The 22,335-nt window shown below is 45.0% G+C and overlaps 1 protein-coding gene and 3 non-coding genes across 7 annotated transcripts; all 4 read right to left on the bottom strand.

Moving 5' to 3' along the window:
- Positions 1-12,324: 12,324 nt before the first annotated feature.
- Positions 12,325-12,398, bottom strand: TRNAI-GAU. Its single transcript has one exon. It is a non-coding gene; the product is annotated as a tRNA-Ile (tRNA).
- A 2,142-nt stretch (positions 12,399-14,540) lies between these two features.
- On the bottom strand, positions 14,541-14,614 carry TRNAI-GAU. The gene has a single exon. It is a non-coding gene; the product is annotated as a tRNA-Ile (tRNA).
- A 203-nt stretch (positions 14,615-14,817) lies between these two features.
- On the bottom strand, positions 14,818-14,891 carry TRNAI-GAU. The gene has a single exon. It is a non-coding gene; the product is annotated as a tRNA-Ile (tRNA).
- A 37-nt stretch (positions 14,892-14,928) lies between these two features.
- On the bottom strand, positions 14,929-20,588 carry LOC125539243 (probable metal-nicotianamine transporter YSL9). Of its 4 annotated transcripts, none has more exons than XM_048702648.1 (8): positions 20,445-20,588; positions 19,114-19,535; positions 18,845-19,011; positions 17,417-17,514; positions 16,935-17,069; positions 16,658-16,847; positions 16,467-16,581; positions 14,929-16,390 (listed from the first exon to the last, which is right to left on the bottom strand). In XM_048702648.1, the coding sequence occupies exons 2-8, from the start codon at positions 19,496-19,498 to the stop codon at positions 15,468-15,470; spliced, it is 2,013 nt and encodes a 670-aa protein (XP_048558605.1). In that variant the 5' UTR covers positions 19,499-19,535; positions 20,445-20,588; the 3' UTR covers positions 14,929-15,467. The 4 variants fall into 4 exon arrangements, with proteins under 4 accessions (XP_048558605.1, XP_048558606.1, XP_048558607.1 ...); XM_048702649.1 differs by having other exon boundaries at positions 19,114-19,538; positions 20,445-20,532; XM_048702650.1 differs by lacking the exon at positions 20,445-20,588 and adding an exon at positions 19,835-19,858.
- Between the last annotated feature and the right edge of the window lie 1,747 nt (positions 20,589-22,335).

Below are 22,335 nucleotides of genomic sequence, written 5' to 3'. Positions count from 1 at the left end.
CAGTCTCTAAAGCATAGCCCCAAAAGGATAGCGGTAAATCGGTAAGAGACATCATAGATCGCACCATATCTAATAGAGTGCGATTACGACGTTCGGACACACCGTTACGCTGAGGTGTTCCAGGCGGCGTGAGTTGTGAAAATATTCCACATTTTCTTAAGTGTGTGCCAAATTCGTGACTCAAGTATTCTCCTCCACGATCTGATCGTAGAAACTTGATCTTCCTGTCACATTGATTCTCAACCTCACTCTGAAATTCCTTGAACTTTTCAAAGGTTTCAGACTTGTGTTTCATTAAGTAGATATACCCATATCTACTTAAATCATCAGTGAGCGTGAGAACATAACGATAGCCACCGTGAGCCTCAACACTCATTGGACCGCACACATCAGTATGTATGATTTCCAATAAGTTGGTTGCTCGCTCCATTGTTCCTGAGAACGGAGTCTTGGTCATCTTACCCATGAGGCATGGTTCGCATGTGTCAAATGATTCATAATCAAGAGACTCTAAAAGTCCATCTGCATGGAGCTTCTTCATGCGTTTGACACCTATGTGACCAAGGCGGCAGTGCCACAAGTATGTGGAGCTATCATTATCAACCTTACATCTTTTGGTACTCACATTATGAACATGTGTAGTATCACGTTCGAGATTCATAAAGAATAAACCATTCACCATAGGAGCATGACCATAAAACATATCTCTCATATAAATAGAACAACCATTATTCTCGGATTTAAATGAGTAGTCATCTCGAATTAAACGAGATCCCGATACAATGTTCATGCTCAAAGCTGGCACTAAATAACAATTATTAAGGTTTAAAACTAATCCCGAAGGTAGATATAGAGGTAGCGTGCCGACGGCGATCACATTGACCTTGGAACCATTCCCGGCGCGCATCGTCACCTCGTCCTTTGCCAGTTTCCGCTTATTCCGCAGCCCCTGCTTTGAGTTACAAATGTGAGCAACTGCACCGGTATCAAATACCCAGGAGCTACTACGGACACTAGTAAGGTACACATCAATTACATGTATATCACATATACCTTTTGTTTTGCCGGCCTTCTTGTCTGCTAAGTATTTAGGGCAATTCCGCTTCCAGTGACCGCTTCCCTTGCAATAAAAGCACCCAGTCTCGGGCTTGGGTCCATTCTTTGGCTTCTTCCCGGCAGCTTGCTTGCCGGGCGCGGCAACCTCCTTGCCGTCCTTCTTGAAGTTCTTTTTACCCTTGCCTTTTTTGAACTTAGTGGTTTTATTGACCATCAACACTTGATGTTCCTTCTTGACTTCTACCTCCGCTGATTTCAGCATTGTGAACAACTCAGGAATGGTCTTTTGCATCCCCTGCATGTTGAAGTTCATCACAAAGCTCTTGTAGCTTGGTGGAAGCGACTGGAGGATTCTGTCAATGACCGCATCATCCGGGAGATTAACTCCCAGCTGAGACAAACGGTTATGTAACCCAGACATAGTGAGTATGTGCTCACTGACAGAACTATTTTCCTCCATCTTACAGCTGAAGAACTTATCGGAGACTTCATATCTCTCGATCCGGGCATGAGCTTGAAAAACCATTTTCAGCTCTTCGAACATCTCATATGCTCCATGTCTCTCAAAACGTTTTTGGAGCCCCGGCTCTAAGCTGTAAAGCATGCCGCACTGAACGAGGGAGTAGTCGTCAAAACGTGTCTGCCAAGCGTTCATAACGTCTTGGTTCTGTGGGACGGGAGCTTCACCTAGCGGTGCTTGTAGGACATAATCTTTCTTGGCAGCTATGAGGATGATCCTTAGGTTCCGGACCCAGTCCGTATAGTTGCTGCCATCGTCTTTCAGCTTGGTTTTCTCTAGGAACGCGTTGAAGTTGAGGACTACGTGGGCCATTTGATCTACAAGACATATTGTAAAATATTTTAGACTAAGTTCATGATAATTAAGTTCATCTAATCAAATAATTAATGAACTCCCACTTAGATTAGACATCCCTCTAGTCATCTAAGTATTACATGATCTGAGTTAACTAGGCCGTGTCCGATCATCACGTGAGACGGACTAGTCAACATCAGTGAACATCTTCATGTTGATCGTATCTTCTATACGACTCATGCTCGACCTTTCGGTCTTCTGTGTTCCGAGGCCATGTCTGTACATGCTAGGCTCGTCAAGTCAAGTCAACCTAAGTGTTTGCATGTGTAAATCTGTCTTACACCCGTTGTATGTGAACGTCTGAATAAAACACCCGATCATCACGTGGTGTTTTGAAACAGCGAACTGTCGCAACGGTGCACAGTTAGGGGGAACACTTCTTGAAATTATTATGAGGGATCATCTTATTTACTACCGTCATTCTAAGTAAACAAGATGCAAAACCTGATAAACATCACATGCAATCAAATAATAAACGTGACATGATATGGCCAATATCACATAGCTCCTTTGATCTCCATCTTGGGGCTCCATGATCATCTTGTCACCGGCTTGACACCATGATCTCCATCATCATGATCTCCATCATCGTGTCTCCATGAAGTTGCTCGCCAACTATTACTTCTACTACTATGGCTAACGTGTTTAGCAATAAAGTAAAGTAATTTACATGGCGTTTCTCAATGACACGCAGGTCATATAAAAGAATAAAGACAACTCCTATGGCTCCTGCCGGTTGTCATACTCATCGACATGCAAGTCGTGATTCCTATTACAATAGCATGAACATCTCATACATCACATATAGATCATTCATCATTCATCACAACTTTGGCCATATCATATCACAAACCACTTGCTGCAAAAACAAGTTAGACGTCCTCTAATTGTTGTTGCAAGTTTACGTGGCTGAATTAGGGTTCTAGCAAGAACGACTTCTTACCTACGTTAAAGCCACAACGTGATTTGTCAACTTCTATTTACCCTTCATAAGGACCCTATTCATCGAATCCGCTCCAACTAAAGTGGGAGAGACAGACACCCGCCAGCCACCTTATGCAACTAGTGCATGTTAGTCGGTGGAACCGGTCTCACGTAAGCGTACGTGTAAGGTTGGTCCGGGCCGCTTCATCCCACAATACCGCTGAAGCAAGAAAATACTAGTAGCGGCAAGAAAGTTGACAAATCTACGCCCACAACAAATTGTGTTCTACTCGCGCAAGAAGAACTACGCATAGACCTAGCTCATGATGCCACTGTTGGGGAACGTTGCAGAAAACAAAAATTTTCCTACTCGTCTCACCAAGATCCATCTAGGAGTTCATCTAGCAACGAGTCATCGGATGCATCTACATACCTTTGTAGATCGCGCACGGAAGCGTTCAAAGAACGGTGATGATGTAGTCGAACACGACGTGATCCAAATCACCGATGACCAAGCGCCGAACGGACGGCACCTCCGCGTCCAACACACGTACGGGACGGGAGACGTCTCCTCCTTCTTGATCCAGCAAGGGGAAGGAGAGGTTGACGAAGATCCAGCAGCACGACGGCGTGGTGGTGGATGCAGGGCGTCACAGTAGCAGGGCTTCGCCTATACTACGAGAGAGAGACGTAACGGGGAGAGAGGGAGGCGCCAGGGGCTGGTGTATGAAGTCCCTCCTCTCCCCCACTATATATAGGGGTGCTAGGGGGGCCGGCGGCCCTAGTAGATGGAATCTACTAGGGGGGGCGGCCTAGGGTGGGGGGCTTGCCCCCCAAGCAAGGGGGCGCCCCCTTTAGGGTTTCTCCTCAACCCTAGCCGCATGGGCCCTAAGGGGGTGGCGCCCCATCCCACTATGGGCTGGGTTCCCTCCCACTTCAGCCCATGGGGCCCTCCGGGATAGGTGGCCCCACCCGGTGGACCCCCGGGACCCTTCCGGTGGTCCCGGTACAATACCGGCGACCCCGAAAGTTGTCCCGATGGCCGAAACAGCACTTCCTATATATAATTCTTTACCTCCGGACCATTCCGGAACTCCTCGTGACGTCCGGGATCTCATCCGGGACTCCGAACAACATTCGGGTTACTGCATATACATATCTTCACAACCCTAGCGTCACCGAACCTTAAGTGTGTACACCCTACGGGTTCGGGAGACAAGCAGACATGACCGAGACGACTCTCCGATCAATAACCAACAGCGGGATCTGGATACCCATGTTGTCTCCCACATGCTCCACGATGATCTCATCGGATGAACCACGATGTCGAGGATTCAATCAACCCCGTATGCAATTCCCTTTGTCAATCGATATGTTACTTGCCCGAGATTCGATCGTCGGTATCCCAATACCTCGTTCAATCTCGTTACCGGCAAGTCACTTTACTCGTACCGTAATGCATGATCCCGTGACCAGACACTTGGTCACTTTGAGCTCATTATGATGATGCATTACCGAGTGGGCCCAGCGATACCTCTCCGTCATACGGAGTGACAAATCCCAGTCTTGATCCATGTCAACCCAACAGACACTTTCGGAGATACCCGTAGTCTACCTTTATAGTCACCCAGTTACGTTGTGACGTTTGGTATACCCAAAGCACTCCTACGGTATCCGGAAGTTACACGATCTCATGGTCTAAGGAAAAGATACTTGACATTGGAAAACTCTAGCAAACGAACTATACGATCTTGTGCTATGTTTAGGATTGGGTCTTGTCCATCACATCATTCTCCTAATGATGTGATCTCGTTATCAATGACATCCAATGTCCATAGTCAGGAAACCATGACTATCTGTTGATCAACGAGCTAGTCAACTAGAGGCTTACGAGGGACATGTTGGTGTCTGTTATTCACACATGTATTACGATTTCCGGATAACACAATTATAGCATGAATAAAGACAATTATCATGAACAAGGAAATATAATAATAATGCTTTTATTATTGCCTCTAGGGCATATTTCCAACACCGACGCCCCCCCTAGGCCCCCTATATATAGTGCGGGGGATGGAGGACCTCTCACCTACGCCTTTGGTGCCTCCCTCTCCCTCTCCAACACCTCCTCCTCCTCCATAGAGCTTGGCGAAGCCCTGCCGGAGTACTGCAGCTCCATCACCACTACGCCGTTGTGCTGCTGCTGGAGCCATCTTCCTCAACCTCTCCTTCCCCCTTGCTGGATCAAGAAGAAGGAGACGTCACGCTGACCGTACGTGTGTTGAATGCAGAGGTGCCGTCCGTTCGGCGCTAGGATCTCCGGTGATTTGGATCACGTCGAGTACGACTCCCTCATCCCCGTTCTTTGAACGCTTCCGCGCGCGATCTACAAAGGTATGTAGATGCATCCGATCACTCGTTGCTAGATGAACTCATAGATGGATCTTGGTGAAACCATAGGAATTTTTTTGTTTTCTGCAACGTTCCCCAACATCTGTCAGTAGTAGGTCTGTCATCACCACTGTCCTCTGCATCCTCTCTAGATTTAGCAGCTGCGTCAACATCATTCTTTAGCTTCTCCTTGATGGTCTGGACATGTGTGACCTTTACATCAAGATCATAAATTTTTGCCTCAACTATCCGCTCTAAGCTCTCTTGGTTCTTGGCGAGGCTGGCCAAACTTTGTTCAATCCTCAGGGTTGCTTCTAGCAGATAAGTCATTTGATCACTTCTGGTCTTGAGATTAGTAAATGGACTAGATGCTTCCTTAGCTGCTTTAGCTGCGACGGCTGCATACTGTGTGTATCTTCTCTTGTGCCTCAACAGAAGTAGGATGAGATGGGTCCATCACCACCATGTTATCCTCGAATTCTGGCAACAATGGGAGATGCTCACGATCAAGAAGATATGTGCTTGTTCCAACCTTGGAATTGATAAGTAACTGAATGTGTGGAGCAAAACTACATGATCTCTTTTGGTCTGCCGCTATCCTCTTGATAGTTTCAACAATTAAGGTCATTACCTTGAATTTTTTTAGGTGTGTCAAAGAGATCCAACAGGTTGATGGAATGGCCACGGATCATCTTGTCACCTTCAGGTTTGGGCAATAGAGTGTGCCTGAAAATAGTGTTTGTAGTGGCCAAACCAGGTAGCAAATGCTTCACAGAACCTAACTTGTGGGTCTCAACATCTTTCTCAGGAATAGCTTTGTACATGTCCTTCATCGAGTTGTGGTCCATCTTGGGCTTTGCATACACATCAATGTCTCGCTCTTCTTCTTTAGGAACACCAAGAAGAGTTGCCCACTAAGAGATGGTCGACTGGCATCTCACTCCCTCAGTCATCCGCACAATCCTTCCATCTGGAAAGAAATGAGCAGTTGAATAGAATTGCATTATCGTCTCATCATTCCATGAGGTAAGCTTCTTCCCAACAAAAGCATCAACACCTGCAAGTATGAAACTCTCATGAACATGGGGAAATTGTCTTCATTGTCATCAATGTATTCTCAATCCACCCATTTTATGTCAATGACAATAGGCTTCTTATCAAGAAGCACATTTTTATAAAATCTTGTTGCTCTCTGGTGTGGAAACAATAATCACAAGCAGTTCTTCTCCTGATAGAATAAGGATCAGATAATCTCCACTGACGCAAACATTTGTCCTTTCTTAACATCATGTTCTCAGCAACAGGATGAGCATTGTCATGATCTGGAATTTTGCGTCTCAATTTCCTGAGCACTAGTGACTCATCACTTCAGGCACTAAGGCCTTATTCCTCTCACTTGCACAAACATTTCTTTGATGGGGAACGTAGTAATTTCAAAATTTTCCTACGCACACGCAAGATCATGGTGATGCATAGCAATGAGAGGGGAGAGTATCGTCTACGTACCCTCGTACCGTAAGCGGAAGCGTTATGACAACGCGGTTGATGTAGTCGTACGTCTTCACGATCGACCGATCCTAGCACCGAAAGTACGACACCTCCGCGATCTGCACACGTTCGGCTCGGTGACGTCCCGCGAACTCACGATCCAGTAGAGCTTCGTCAGCACGATGGCGTGATGATGGTGATGATGTTGCTATCGGAACAGGGCTCGCCTAAGCACTGCTATGATATTACCGATGTGGATTATGGTGGAGGGGGGCACCGCACACGGCTAAAGATCAATGATCAACTTGTGTATCTATAGGGTGCCCCCTCCCCCGTATATAAAGGAGTGGAGGAGGGGGAGGGCTGGCCCTCCTATGGCGCGCCCCATGGGGAGTCCTACTCCCACCGGGAGTAGGATCCCCCCCTTTCCAAGTAGTAGGAGTAGGAGAAGGAAGGAGAAAAGAGGGAGAAGGAAAGGCGCCCCCTTCCTAGTCCAATTCAGACCAGAGGGGGAGGGGCGCGGCCTGCCCTGGCAGCCCCTCCCCTCTTTCCACTAAAGCCCATAAGGCCCATTAAACTCCACGGGGGGTTCCGGTAACCCCTCGGTACTCCGGTATATGCCCAAACTTCACTCGGAACCCTTCCAATGTCCAACATAGCCGTCCAATATATCAATCTTTATGTCTCGACCATTTCGAGACTCCTCATCATGTCCGTGATCAAATCCGGGACTCTGAACTACCTTCGGTACATCAAAACACATAAACTTGTAATACCGATCGTCACCGAACGTTAAGCGTGCGGACCCTACGGGTTCGAGAACTATGTAGACATGACCGAGACTCACTTCCGGTGAATAACCAATAGCGGAACCTGGATGCTTATATTGGTTTCTACATATTCTACGAAGATCTTTATCGGTCAAACCGCATAACAACATACATTGTTCCTTTGTCATCGATATGTTACTTGCCCGAGATTTGATCGTCGGTATCTCAATACCTAGTTCAATCTCGTTACCGGCAAGTCTCTTTACTCGTTTCGTAATGCTACATCCTGTAACTAACTCATTAGCTACATTGTTTGCAAGGCTTATAGTGATGTACATTACCGAGAGGGCCCAGAGATACCTCTCCGACAATCGGAGTGACAAATCTTAATCTTGATCCATGCCAACTCAACAAACACCATCGGAGACACCTATAGAGCACCTTTATAATCACCCAGTTATGTTGTGACGTTTGGTGGCACACAAAGTGTTCCTCCGGTATTCGGGAGTTGCATGATCTCATAGTCATAGGAACATGTATAGTTATGGAGAAAGCAATAGCAACAAACTAAACGATCATCGTGCTAAGCTAACGGATGGGTCAAATCAATGACATCATTCTCTAATGATGTGATCCCGTTAATCAAATGACAACTCACGTCTATGGTTAGGAAACATAACCATCATTGATTCAGCAAGCTAGTCAAGTAGAGGCAAACTAGTGACACTCTGTTTGTCTATTTATTCACACATGTACTAAGTTTCCGGTTAATACAATTCTAGCATGAATAATAAACATTTATCATGATATAAGGAAATAAATAATAACTTTATTATTGCCTTTATGGCATATTTCCTTCATTCTTGTAGTTCTCTTGGCCTTGGTAGCTGAAACTCCTGTAGTTCGAATACTTGTTCAACATATATAATCACCATTTTTTCAAATATTTTCCGAAAAGTGTTTTTGTAATATATATATTTTAAAAAAATAAAGTATAAATAAAAGTACAAAAATAAAGTAAAACAAAAAACAGAAAACGTAGAAAAAACAGGGAAAAGAGGCTGTGGGCTCCCGTGCCCGTGGGCCGGCCTGGCCCGCTCGCCCTTCAGCGAGTCCGAAGCCAGACTCGTTAAAGGCGAAACATAGTCGTGATTGACAAAAAACAAATGCGCGTCCGTTTGTATCGGCAAATTGGGCCGCTATCTTTGTTCGTTACGCGTGCGAAATGCGTTGGCAGGTTGGAGTTTTTTTATCATTCTTTTATCGTAGCGTTAGAGTTGCCCTGAGGGGCCAGGTGCACGACGGGAGCTCCTATAGGCCGCTCGCTGCGGCAAAGTGCCGGCGCTTCGCACAGGAGCAGCTAGCGTGGGCCGGCCCATTTACAGTGGCACACGACGGCACGTTCCCGAGATGAAAAAATCGCAAAAAAGAAACTCGCGCTAGCGCTGTAACTCGAACACGCGACTTCGCACCAATTGGCCTGCCGTGCAAACCACCGCGTCGAACACCACCTCATGTTCAATTAGCAGCTGGACAGTTAAAGACGTATACGAGAAAGACTAATGTTAAACATTAATTCGCAAAAATCCTAAAAACTACAGTCCATTTTTCGAAATTATGAATACTTTCTTCAAAATAAAAACATTTTTTGAATTTTCATACAAAATTTGTAAAACAGGAACATTTTGACGATGTGAACAAATTTGAAAACGGGGAACATTTCTTGAATTTGTGAACAAAAAATAAAAATGTTTACTTTTTAAAACTTCCAGAACATTTTTTGAATTTGTGAACAAAATTAAAAAACATGAACTATTATTGAATTTGTGAACAAATTAGGAAAGCTGGAACATTCTCTTCAATTCCCAAACATTTTTTGAATCTTGAGAACAAATTTTGAAACAGAGATCATTTTTTAAAAATCCTGAACAAATTTGGAAGCGTGAACAATTTTTGAAAGTACGAACATTTTTTGAATTTTGAGAACATATTTTAAAATGGAGAACAATTTTTAAAAATCCCAAACAAATTTGGAAGCGCGAACATTTTTTTAATATGTGAACAAAAAATTGAAATCTGGCACATTTTCTGAATTTTGAAAGTTTTGTACTTTTTTGTGTAACGAGACAAATTTTGAATTTTGAGAACATTTTTTCAAAAACTGAACATTTTTTGGGAACACGAAGAAAAATTATTTTTTTAAAAAAAGAGAAGAAAAGGAAAAGAAATAAAAAATAAAATCGTAAACATTTTGTTATATTGCGAACAAGTTATGAGAAAGAAAAATAAACTTGAAAAAGAAAATGAAACAAAAAAAAGTAAAAAAAACAAAAACGAAAAATGATAAATGGAAAAACAATAAAAAGCCGAAAAAAAACCATAAAAACGATACAGGAAAAACCCGGTTCAGGGAACCTTCTAGAAGGTTCCCAAAACCGGTTGGACGCAATATGTATAAGTGGGCCGGCCCAGGTTTGTCGCTCGCTGCACTGCCCTGTGCGGTAGGCCGACATTTTGCCGCAGCGAGCGGCGAATAGGGATTTCCGTGCACGACGCCCCGTCCAATGCTGTGTCATTTCACTCATGAATCAGGCCCTGTTTGATTCATAAGTCCTAGGACTTTTTCTAGTCCCAACTAAAAAGTCTCTAGTCCCTAAAAAGTACTTCCCTGTTTGTTTTCAGAGACTAAAAAGTCCCTAGTCCCTTCCTAGAGGTTATTAAATGACCATGTTGCCCCTAGTATATAGAAAAATAACAATCAAACAACACCATGAGGGCGGGCCATTGAATGCATGGAGGAGCATTGTTGGAAAAGTCCCAAAAAAGACTCTCCTTGAGAGTCTTCTTCATTTAGTCTCAAATGCCTAGTTTAGTCCCTAAAAAATTCCTCCCGTTTGGTAAAAAAGTCTTTAAGAGAGATTTTTTCTAGTCAACACCCCCTCAGCTGGTCTCGACTGGGCTAGCGCGACTTTGGGCCGCGTTCCCGGCGCACTCCCCTCACGGCAGTTCTAGGATATCGGGCACCGGCTCGTGGTTGCGCTACAACCATTGCAGCTGGAAATGCGCGCGCTACGATCAATCGCCCTTCCCTCCGTCCTCCGGCGCCAGGAGGTAACCTAATACATTCTTGAAGGATCTTCTAACTAGGGCTTCTATCACCGATCTATTTACTTCTCTCGTCGATTTGCTCTGGAGAGTGCATGATTTTTACGCGATTCCAGACAAAATAAAACAAATTGTTGACGCGATCTACCAATTTCGCCTTCATTTCTTGTCACTGCGGAGACGATTGTGTAGGGTTTCTAGGGCAAATCTGTTGTTTACTCTGCATCCATCCGAAATAAGATGGAACTGCTGGCGAACAAAATCAGAGGACAGGAAATTTTTTCCTGTACAAAATCCGGCCAGAGAACTTCAGAACACGGTCCAGATCGAGCATCGGATGCCGCTTTGCGTGGTTGAACCAATGGCAGCCGTGGACAGCTCGTAAGCTATACATACAAGCAGTACAATAGACTGATTTGGCTACAAACTGCTGTATTTCCGTTGATTGAAAAATTAATGGAAAGGGGTGAGAGCCCGGTTGGAAAAAATACAAGCAGTACAATCTCACATCAGTGAAAGCAATCCCACATGTACACTACGATTCCACGAGACATTGTGGCTGGTCCGTGCCATCAGAAAACTGAGAAGACACCTGTGAACGACGAGGACTGCTGTTAGGCATCTTCAGTACTTGAGTGAGTGGGAGAAGACATCAGTGAACGACGACGATCCACATCGGGCGGTTCATGTGGAGGCCGGCAGTTCACACAAGATGCCCCGTCTCTTTCACGCATCAGCGTCGGTCTACGATCGCGATGTTGCGCAAGCAAGCATAAAGTAGAAGAATTGGGGACTGTAACAGGTTAGTTTACTGTGTTTATTTTCATTTTGAGCCTAGTCTATGGACTGCGTGGATCATGCTTCACATCTTCTTAATTGTTTGGTTTGACCCATTGGTAACTTTGGTCGATACACACGGAATTGTTTCATGCATGGTCTTGATCACCTCAATAATTGGCCTTGTGATGTAGCATTGGGCAGGGCTGTCTGGCTAGTTTTTTTGGGGGGACCGGCTGTCTGGCTGCTTGATGGACTTGAAGCCGCTAGCTTTTGAGGCAAATCAATCTAAGAACAACTCTAGATAATACACCCTTTACCTATCAATTATATGCATTTTTCCGGACAATTTGGAGAGGAATGGGGGTGAACTTTGCGTGCGCAGACAAATGGGGTTTCGCTGACATCTCAATTGACCTAGTCCGGTTGAAGATGCTCTTAGTGTCCGCATTTCTCTATTTTGACAACTTTTTAGAGGTTGAGAGATTAGATAGAATCTGGCTGTAGTAAGCTATTTTTATTTTCTGAAACTCACTACAAGAAAACAGTGAGGGGGTGGAGAATATACTAAAGAAAACGTAGTCATAGCTAAATTAATCAAATCCATGAAAAACCCTACATTAATTAAACAATCGTCCGGCAGGGCCAGTGGTACCGGATCTAATACTCCCTATGATCATATTATATACTAAATCCACAACAATTAATATGAATTGGAGGGAGTAAGTTATCTTTATTTTTAATGTTAAAAAACGTCTTACATTATGGGACAGAGGGAGTAGAAAACATTAGGGGCTAGTTAGTATATCAGTACAAAAAAGAGTAATCGTGATTGCAAGATACAAGACCTAATAAGCTATTTTTATTTTGTCAATTTACTAGAAAAACAATAACGCATATACAGAGGAAAAAGAGAGTAATCACAATTAAAAAAGGAATTGGTCCCGATGGGGCTTGAACCCATGACCTTTGGTATATCAGAACAACACTCTAACCAACTGAGCTACAGGACCTAATTATTTAGTTAATATTTCTTTATTAAAATAATTGAAAATACAGAAGAACCAAGAAATCAAGACCCATGAGAGTTAGGCTCCTCGCTTACACTGCGGCCAGGGTTAATAAGCTGGAGAGGTGTTTTGAATTCAATAAAGAATTGCAGTTCAGTGGTAAGCATGGTAAGCAACACTGATTGTGTTGGATTTTCTCAGAAACTCATGATGGTTGCGTCAGTCTTGTTTAGTGGGCACATCCGCCCACATCTATCTATCTTAATACTCAGTCTCACACTCGTCGGCTTATACACATTACTTGACAGTTCTTTCCGCGTCACAGATCATCTGACAATCCTTCAGTAGTTTATATCTGATGATAATATTTGCAGAGAACAGCTGAAACCGGCACTACACAATTGGATCTGCTGCTCTTGAAAGATATACCCCCTCTCTGTAAAGAAATATAAGAGCTCTTGGAGTATTTCTTTACACAATTGGATCTGCTGCTCTTGGAGTATTTCTTTACGGAGGGAGTACTTCTTACCACTTGATGATAACATTTGCAGTCTCCAACTCTTCTTTACAACGTTCTTGAAAGACACCACGGTCCACATCGGGCGGTTCATGTGGAGGCCGGCAGTTCACACAGGGCGCCCCGTCTCTTTCACGCATCAGCGTCGGTCTAGGATCGCAATGGACACCAGCAAGCATAAAGTAGAAGAGTTGGAGTCTTGGAGACTGTAACAGGTTAGTTTACTGTGTTGTTTTGAATTTTGGGCATAGTGTATGGACTGCATGGATCATGCTTCACATCTTCTTAATTGTTCTGTTAGACTCACCGGTAACTTTGGTCGATGCCCACGGAATTGTTTTATGCATGGCCTTGATCACCTCAATAATTGGCCTAGTGATGCATGCAGCATTGGGCAGGGCTGGCTGGCTAGCTAGAGGGATTTGAACCCTCCGCCTTTGGCACAAACAAATCTCAGAGAAATTCCAGCAGATTTGTTAAAAGGGCACTCTAAGAGGTTTTAGAGTACACTGCAAAATCAGACACCCTAAAACTGCATCCTCTGTACTTCTTCTTCCATGTGGGACTCAGTTGTCAGTGTGTCACTATTTTTCTTCTTTTCTTCCCTTCCGTTTCTTGCTCATCACTCGGACGCATCCCCGTTCTGGCTGGCGCACCTTGTCCCTCTCGCTAGTCCCCTCCGCTCGCCACCCCCATAGGATGTCCCTCCAGCCTCTGCCCGTTATGTTGATGAGCAATGACTGCAGAAGGAAGGAACCAAGGTTGCACTTCACCGGTTGCGACCGGCGGGGTCGGCTGCTGGGGGCGTGGCGGCTGAGAAGGGAGGGGTGTGGAGCCGGCTACCAGACACAAGAGGCGGAGGGAAGGCTGCGACAGGGGAATGAGTCACAGAGTCGGTGGGGCGGGGAGACCATGACGGTGACGCCGAAAGCACGAGAGTAAATGAAAAGGGCATGAAGTTTCATTGGGACCAAAACTTTTGTGCATAGGGTGTCCCTTTGTATTTTCCTCTCTCTTACCTATAAATATATAAAGGATGGTGCGGTCTTTTAGAGGGTGCTCTCTAAATTTTTTTTTGGTATGGAGGGTCACTTAGTGAATCTGGTTGAGTGAGTATTTCTCTATTTTGATAGTTTTAGTGGAGGATGGGAGGTTCTAAGCAATATGGTAGAATTGCTCTAATAAGCTCTTTATATTCCTTTTCAAGTTCTGTTTTGCGGTTACTATAAAACAACAAGGGGTTTAGAGAATATATTTGAAAAGGTAGTTACGATGGTCCAGCGCAGTGGTGAAGCTACATGGCAGTGTAGTCATCTGACTACACAACTTTGTTCTGGCAAAAATCGCATGTACAAGTAGAAATCATGCAAGAAATATTATAAATTCATACAAAAAACATATATTTTACTACACGTGAAAACAATGAGGGTTGATTAGTATACTAATACCAGTAGAAAAAATAGTAATGGGCGTGAATTTAATTTTAGAAATCCTGATGGTTCCTGAGGTACAACACGTAGTAGTAACTTATTTTTATTTTCTCTAATTACTAGAAAACAATGATCGGTTAGAGAAAATTTAGTAATTGCAGTTAAACCCATGACAAAAATTTAGTAATAACAAAGATTTGGTCCCGATGGGGCTTGAACCCATGACCTTTGGTATATCAGACCAACACTCTAACCAACTGAGCTACAGGACCTAATTTCTCTTTAATATTTCTTTGCTATTAAAATAATAAAAGGGAGAATATACAATGAGTAATCGTGATTGAACACAATTTTAAAAACTCCTGACGGCCCCTAATGAGTCATTTTTGTTTTCTCAAATTATATACTAGGAAAAACAATGAGCAGTTAGAAAATACACAGAAAAAAGAGGGCAATCGCAATTAAAAAAAAGAATTAGTCCCGACGGGGCTTGAACCCGTGACCTTTGGCATATCAGACCAACACTCTAACCAACTGAGCTACAGGACCTAATTATTTACTGAATATTTCTTTGCGTTAAAAGCAATTTAAAAAGATTTCGCATTTTATTCTGAGAATCGTGTCTCCTGCACATACATAAACTGATAGATAGGGACTTCTCACTAAAGAAAATAATCACCACAGGAAGATAATTACACACTAATATATAGGCCTAATTTTGTCTTCAGTGTCCAGTGGTAAGCACTAAGCAGCACTGAATTTGCTGGATGGTTTTCAGAAACTCCTGATGTTTTCCTGCTGCAGCATACAGTAATTCATCGCTGCGGTAATCCTGTCGAGTGGGCTCATCTATCTTCTTACCCCAGTCTTACACTCATCAGTTTATACACATTACTTGGCAACTCTTTCGGTGCCACACGTCATCTGACAACCCTTCATTTGATGGTTTATATACGATGATAACATTTGCAGAGAACAGCTGGAAACCCACATTCGGCAATTGGATCTGCTGCTCTTGAAAGATGATATACCTCTTACAATTTTACACCTTCTGGATTTATATATCATTCAACTTATTCACCGTAGAGCTGCGAGCCAGCGACCACTATCGGGCATGATACCCATCTAGTGTGTAGAAGCAAATGCCATGCACATTGGTGGAGTGATCTTGGCCAATGCAAGCAAGGAAGCTGGGAAGATCCAAAGTCCATCCCCACATATAAAACCGGATGCAACTGCTGGCACCATATGTGCTGCTTTGCTCCTGTCAATCTTGTGCCAGATGTAGACTATCAAGCTCCCGGCGCACATGTCGATGGCGAAGCTCGCGCCGACAAGGAAGGGGAACCCCATTGCCATGGGCAAGGGGACCCATTTGCCATACTTCTGTGGAAGGAAATCCCTCATCAGGTTGGCCACCAGTGCAAAGGCAAAGAACCCACAGCAGAGCTGCAAGCAATGCATGGGCAGAGCAGAGAAGCCCTCCACACCAAGAATCGCGATGTTTCGGTATATCAGAGCATACGGCGCCTTCCAGGGGCTGTCCTGGTTGCCTATGTCAAAGGCATTGTAGAACACATAGAATGTCAGCGGTGAGATGACACAGCCCATGGCGGTGCCGATGATCTGAGCGATAAGCATTGATCTAGGTGATGTTAATGTAAGATGCCCAGTTTTGAAGTCCTGCATCAGATCAGCAGATATCGACGTCATGCATTTCACCATGCCACAGCCTACCATCCCAGCAACCACGCCATGTTCTTTCCCAGCTGCGGCCGCAAGAATGAGGAGGGCAACTTTTCCATAGTTGAAGGCCATGTTGATGTCGGTAAGACCGGATCCATAGGCATTGGAGAAACCCAGGGCAGGAGCCAATAAGTATGCTACAACAGCGTAGTACCACTTCAACTCAGGGAACATCCTGGGAATAGTGATTACAGCAACGACTGATAATGCAAAGTAACCCACAAAGGCTAGCCAGTTAGGGAGACTGTCTCTTACAAACACTTCATTGCGATGTTGTTCAACGAGTGACAGAGTATCTTCCCCTGAAAGCATAATGAACCCAACATCAGGTTATCTATACATCAGGAAGGCAGAAACCAGAAAGGTCAAGCTGTTTACCGTTCTTTGTGCTTTTCTGTTTTGATTTGTCAAGCATACTCGCGACGGTCTTAAGAATAATCTTTGTAAAATTGTATATGCCGTCTCCTAGGATGAGAGCTATGCAAATGAAGGCCTGTGAATGAGAGAAGGTAAGAAAAAAATATTTGCAAAACACGCGCACAATAACAAAATTATACTTGGAAACAAACCTTGTAACCTTGCAGACTTCTCATGCTGCTTTCTGGTAAATCTGCCGGATACCAGTTCCCTTTCAAATCAGCAATCAGTGGCCACATTACGCCCCAGGAGAGAATAGAGCCAAGAAGGAGAGAGATATTCACAAGGTGGGGGCAAATCATCCCTGCCCCAACATATGTGAGATTGAAATCAAAGAAGAACCTGACACCCCATCATAGAATCTAAATTAGGTAAAATTGTTACTAGTCAAGAACAGAATAGAATAATGAATAACATGACGGGCATTACGAATGTTTCCAAGCTCGTAGTCCAAGAGTGGGGAATTGCGAAAAGCCACAATGATCTCCACCAGAATAAAACCACTGGAAGAAGCTCCAGAAGAAGCTAATTGCAAAGTATTTTGTGAACCCATTCACTTGCATCCTGACGTTAGCAAGAAAAACATCAAATTTTGCTAAAATGAGAGAATCATAATACCCCCTCCGGTCCTTTTTACTCCACATATAAGATTTGTCTGATCATGTTTATATGAAAAAATATCACCATCTACAATATTAAAGTTATACAATGAAAAATAAATTCACAACGCATCTAATGATGTTGATTTCGTATTGTGAATGTCAAATTTTTTTTCTATAAAGTTTGACTTTAGACAAATCTTATATGCGGTGTTTGATTTTGACTCTAGACAAGTCTTATATGCGGAGTAAAAAGGACCGGAGGGAGTATTTGGCTATGAAGGCTACTGGTTATGTGAGAGAACTGCATACTTTGCCACATCATCTCCCTTAGGCGCATGAAATCCATTTATAAGCACGGCAGTTGCTGTTCCGCTTGGGTAAGTTAATTTGTAGTCGATCACCAAAATCTGAAAAATTACAAAGCTCCATAAAAAATGTGCTTAAAATTGTTTCTTTTCATTTGCAACTGATGTCAAACAACTTGAAGTTTTTTTCCCGCACGGGTCAAACAACTTGAAGCTGTTGTAAGGTAACAAAGGAAAAGTTATGCAGGGATCACGTTCAACTTTAAAGAGCTTCCAAGATGATATGTCTGATCTTGCCAGCAGAATTGAATGATGTTCACATAAATTTTCCCTCCATCAAACGTATGCTTAGAATTCAACTCAGTTTAATTGCAACCAAATATTCCAGTAAAAAAAGTCCTTAATGCACAATTCATTTAAAGTGCATGTATGTCAAATGATAGGCGAGGTATCTAGTATTTTTGTTATAGATAGAGAAGTGAACACCGCACGCCATGGCTTTATTTTCTTGGCACTATTTAGCCAAAAAGGTTTAACATACTCGCCCATTCTTAGGCTTCAAGCAAACAAGCTCATAGTCCTTATAGTCAAGGTTGTCAGAATCACGATTTCGAATCGGATCGGAGCTCTGATGGTAGAATCGTAAATCGTAGAATCTTCACTACCAGGATCGTAGAAACATAGATTTTATGAACTAAAATCGTAGAATCGGATGGGTAAGTTTGGATCGTAAAGTCGTAGAATCGTATAACAGAATCGCGATTCTAACAACCTTGCTTATAGTCATAACTTAGCCAATGTGTATAACGTGTGGGACATAGCTGAAGAAAAGCTTTGTCAAGACTAAGTTGTGAATATAAATCAAATAATTTCATTAATATGGCTATGTGCAGTGTGGCAACTAAACTAAGAGTGTGTTTGTTTACAGGGACTTATTGCTTTAGGGACTTAAAAAAGTCCCTATAAGTCCCATCTAAACCAAACAGGAAGGACTTATAGGGACTTAAAGTGGGCATTTGGGACTTATGAAATAAGACTCTTAAGGAGGGACTTATAGGGACTTATAGTTGTAATATGTTCTTATAGAGACTTATAAGTCCCAGGAACCAAACAGGTAGGGACTTTTTTAGGGACTTGGGACTTATAAGTTGGGACTAAAAAAAGTCCTAGGACTTACCAAACAGGGCCTAACAGTCCGAAAAGCATTTAAGTGCCAGCGCTCACCAACAACAAGACCTAACAAAAAAATGGAAGAATACTTGTTGCTTGTCTCAGCTTTACATAATCCTTCAGACACTTAGTTGGACATTGGGCAAAGGAACAAAATTGGGGGTGAAGGGCAGAATCTCAATTGGTACTAAGTAGAACCGTGACCGGAAGAGCAGAAGTAAATTTCTGAAGATGTATACAGGAAAGAAAGATTGTCACCGACCTTCCTGAGAGGGACAAGCGCGAGAATCCCGACGAAGGCGACGGCGAAGAGGAAGCCCATCATCCACCCAACGCCGGGCTCCTTGGTGCCCACGTTGCCTTCCATGTCCACCCCGGCCATCTCGTAGGTCTTCTTGTTGAGCCCGAGCAGGTAGGACCCGAACCCGCCTGCGGCGCGCAAAAAGGAAAATCCAAGAAGGCGTCAGAATCCCGGTGCTCCACTTGGCAAAGAAAAGTGGGGGAGAAGAGATTCGCGGGCGCGGTCCCGACCGGCGGCGCCGATGCTGTAGCAGGCGACGGCGCAGGTCTGCACGACGGTGTTCTCCTGGCGGGTGAGCGGGCGGACGGCGCGGCCCAGGCGGGCCAGCGCCTGCGTCCAGCCCCGGAGCATGACGAAGGAGATGAGCGCGGCGGAGACGTTGAGGGTGGGGTTGAGGCCCGTGGTGAGGTTGAGCTTCATCACGATGACGCTGTACATGGTGCCGACGGCCACGCTCACCACCAGCCCGCGCAGCGTCAGCTGCTCCGTCCACGGCGGCACGCGGCCGGCCGCGTGCGCGGGCGCCCCCGGCTCCGCGCCGTCGTCGCAGAGCGCGGCTTTCCCCCTGCCGTCGCTGCTTCCGCCGCCGCCGTCGTCCCGCTGGTGGAGCGCCATCGCGAGCCCGGGGCGGGGTTGCTTCCTCCGCCGTCCCCTGCTTCATGGGGAAAAAGAAAAGAAATATTTCCGCGGCGTCAGGTTCGAGCCAAGGGTAAAAAGATTCATGAGAAGGAGGGGACAGAAAGCCTTTCATGTCAGCATTTGATGGAGAGCTGACAAGAGTATTACGGTGCTACTAGCAGTGAAGCCATGAGAAAGTGAGCTCTTGTGCACCATGAACGATTGAATGGAAGAAAACATGCAAATTTGATCAGCGATTCATGAGCACGCAAAATCTTTTGTCCTTGAGTGGGATGAAAAGCTGAGAAAAATGGATAACAAATACGGCGTCACCTGGGGTCAGTCCGCTCCAACCAAAAGGACAAGAAGAAATGACCAAAGGAAATGGAAGGTGAGCAGGAGAACCGGGGAGCACGTCAAGGAAAGAAAAGGAAAACGATGGACAATAGAAACAGTTTGACAGTTCTTCGCCAGATCCCAGCAGTTAGCGCTGACTGACCGAGCGCTACCCCTTGTGTACGTTAACAGTAACACACACGCAACCACACAAAACAAGAAAATAATAGTACTATAAGCGATCGGGAGTTCGTCCCTGGCACGCAATAAGTCAGGCGGCTCTTGCTCAACATTTCGAGCTGGAAACACGAAGGAATCCCCGTCGAATCAGAGCACGAAACCGACCTCCCAAGCAGAAGCAGCAGAGGTGACAGAGAATGGAAGCAACCCCAAAGCAGGATGATGTATATCAAAGAACAGAGAACTTAAACTCTTATTTTCTAGTAGAAAGAAGAAGGAAGTCAAAGGAGAACTGTCAGATCTCCCCAAGCAAGCAAAGCAAGAGATGGTGGATCAAAGAACAGAGAACGGCACAGTTATTAAACAGTTCTTATTCTAGGAAATATACAAGATAGACATAGATGATGTGCTCCCATCAGGACTGTACCTGCTCGGTGATCGTATGAGGAGCACCCGGCCGGCGACGGCTGCTGGGGCTGAGCCGTAGGAGTCGGCGGTAGGATCGACGTGGTGGGTGGACTACTGACACCAGTAGACAGTGGCAGAGGTTATATATAAAGGCGTGGACGTTTGTTGTCTTATGGCACGTGGGCCCCGGGGAGCAGCATGGTTCACGCCAACTGTGCTCGGCTTGTCTGCTTCCGCGGGCGTGTGCTCCGCGCTCGCCCCCGCTCGCGACGTCAGGCGTTTCCGTTTTTCGCTGCATGATGCACCCTGTCCGGGGTGGATGCACGCACGAGGGCTCTCTTGCTTCTCTTCTACGGCGTGGTAGATGATCGTCCTCCTCTCCTCTCCCCGGCGGCGGCGGAGGGAGCGGCCGGCACGTCGGTAAACAAAATCCAGGCCGGGGTCACGGGTTTGGGCAGGCAGATGCCGATACGGGGCGCGTCCAGCCGTCCAGTCCAACCAGGGGACCAAAAGGAGTAAAGGACCCCGTTGTGACTGTTTCAGTACTCTTGTTCGGTTTTTCCGTTCTCCCTTGGTCCCCTGCTGCATTCCCTATCTAAGCTAGATGCCCAAGTGGCCCCAAACACATGGTTAGGGCAGCTCCAAAGAGATGACCTAATGGACGACAAGAAATGTCCGTGGACACGTCCGGTCGTGTCTGCGGACAGCAGACAAGTCACCCGACATTCAACTGTAGTCATCAAATTTGAATACTAGGCTATAATTGGTAGAGGTGGACCGATAAGAAAACGAGGTGAGTAGGACATATGCGTTGCGAGGAGAAGTGGTCCAATTAACAGTGGGCCAGACGGACGTCCTAACTCCTCTAAACCTCCCCCAGTTTGGTGCCGGTTTCGGCGATTTCGAACGTCTGGACCGGTTCGAATAATTTGATCACTTTCACTGGATGGCTTAAAATGTCTAGACCGTCTGATCGGGACCTTGCGAGTGATTTGATGACCCGCATTGGAGTTCCCCTTAGTATTTCGCCGAGAAATATTCCTATTCGCTTTGTAAGGACGAAGTTGAACTCTTACAAGGTCATCCTTATAGAAACTAGAAATTACACATAGGTCCACAAGAAAATCGATGTATCCTCCTTCACTCATTGACGGTGCGCTCATTGACGGTGCGCTGTGAGCTCAATGCCGCATATGGAGCTCTGAAACACCATCAAACATGGAAATGTTATTAATATAGCGTCCTGGAAATCGTCCCGAGTCAGAAGATGCTGGTGGCAACAATCTAAAACAAAGATTGTCGCCCGGAGAAGAATGCTAGGGTTGTCTGACCACCTCAAATCTAGGCACCCTGATTCAGATAGACCTAACTTCACAAGCTCCCCGGCGACATTCAAACTAGTCAAACATCGCCGATTGGAGAAGGAGCCAGAGGACAAAGCCACAAAGCGACGTCACCCACTCTGCTATAAGACGCATTTGAAGACCACCCGCATAACACAAAGACAAAGACACGACTAGATCCACCACTACAAAAGAGCAACGACCAAACAATCATTCGTCCTACTCTACACCGAGACGAGACTAATGTCAGAGAAACCTTATTCTTGATCCGCACGGTGCTGCAATCGCCACCATAGCGTCGTCGCTGGGGAAACAAATTCTAGTCCTAAAATACCCAACTACATTGTCGTAACATAGATCCTGGGTCTCCACCATCTCCTGCCACCTGCCAAGGTGGAGGAGACCCGTGGCTTCACTAGCTGGAACTGGTGGAGCAGCGGTTGTCTAGAGTTTTTCTATATGGGAAGCGGCTGAGAAAAAGCTTTACAAGACTACTTAACAATTGCATGAGTCAGAAATTCGCAACGGCACGCAGGTGCGGCAGCACGCACCTGCCCAGCTCTACCT

The sequence above is a fragment of the Triticum urartu genome, chromosome 2 (genome assembly GCF_003073215.2).
Source record: "Triticum urartu cultivar G1812 chromosome 2, Tu2.1, whole genome shotgun sequence".
In the NCBI taxonomy this organism is placed as follows: domain Eukaryota; kingdom Viridiplantae; phylum Streptophyta; class Magnoliopsida; order Poales; family Poaceae; genus Triticum; species Triticum urartu.
Note: the sequence above shows the minus strand (reverse complement) of the source record. Positions and strands in the feature narration are given on the sequence as shown.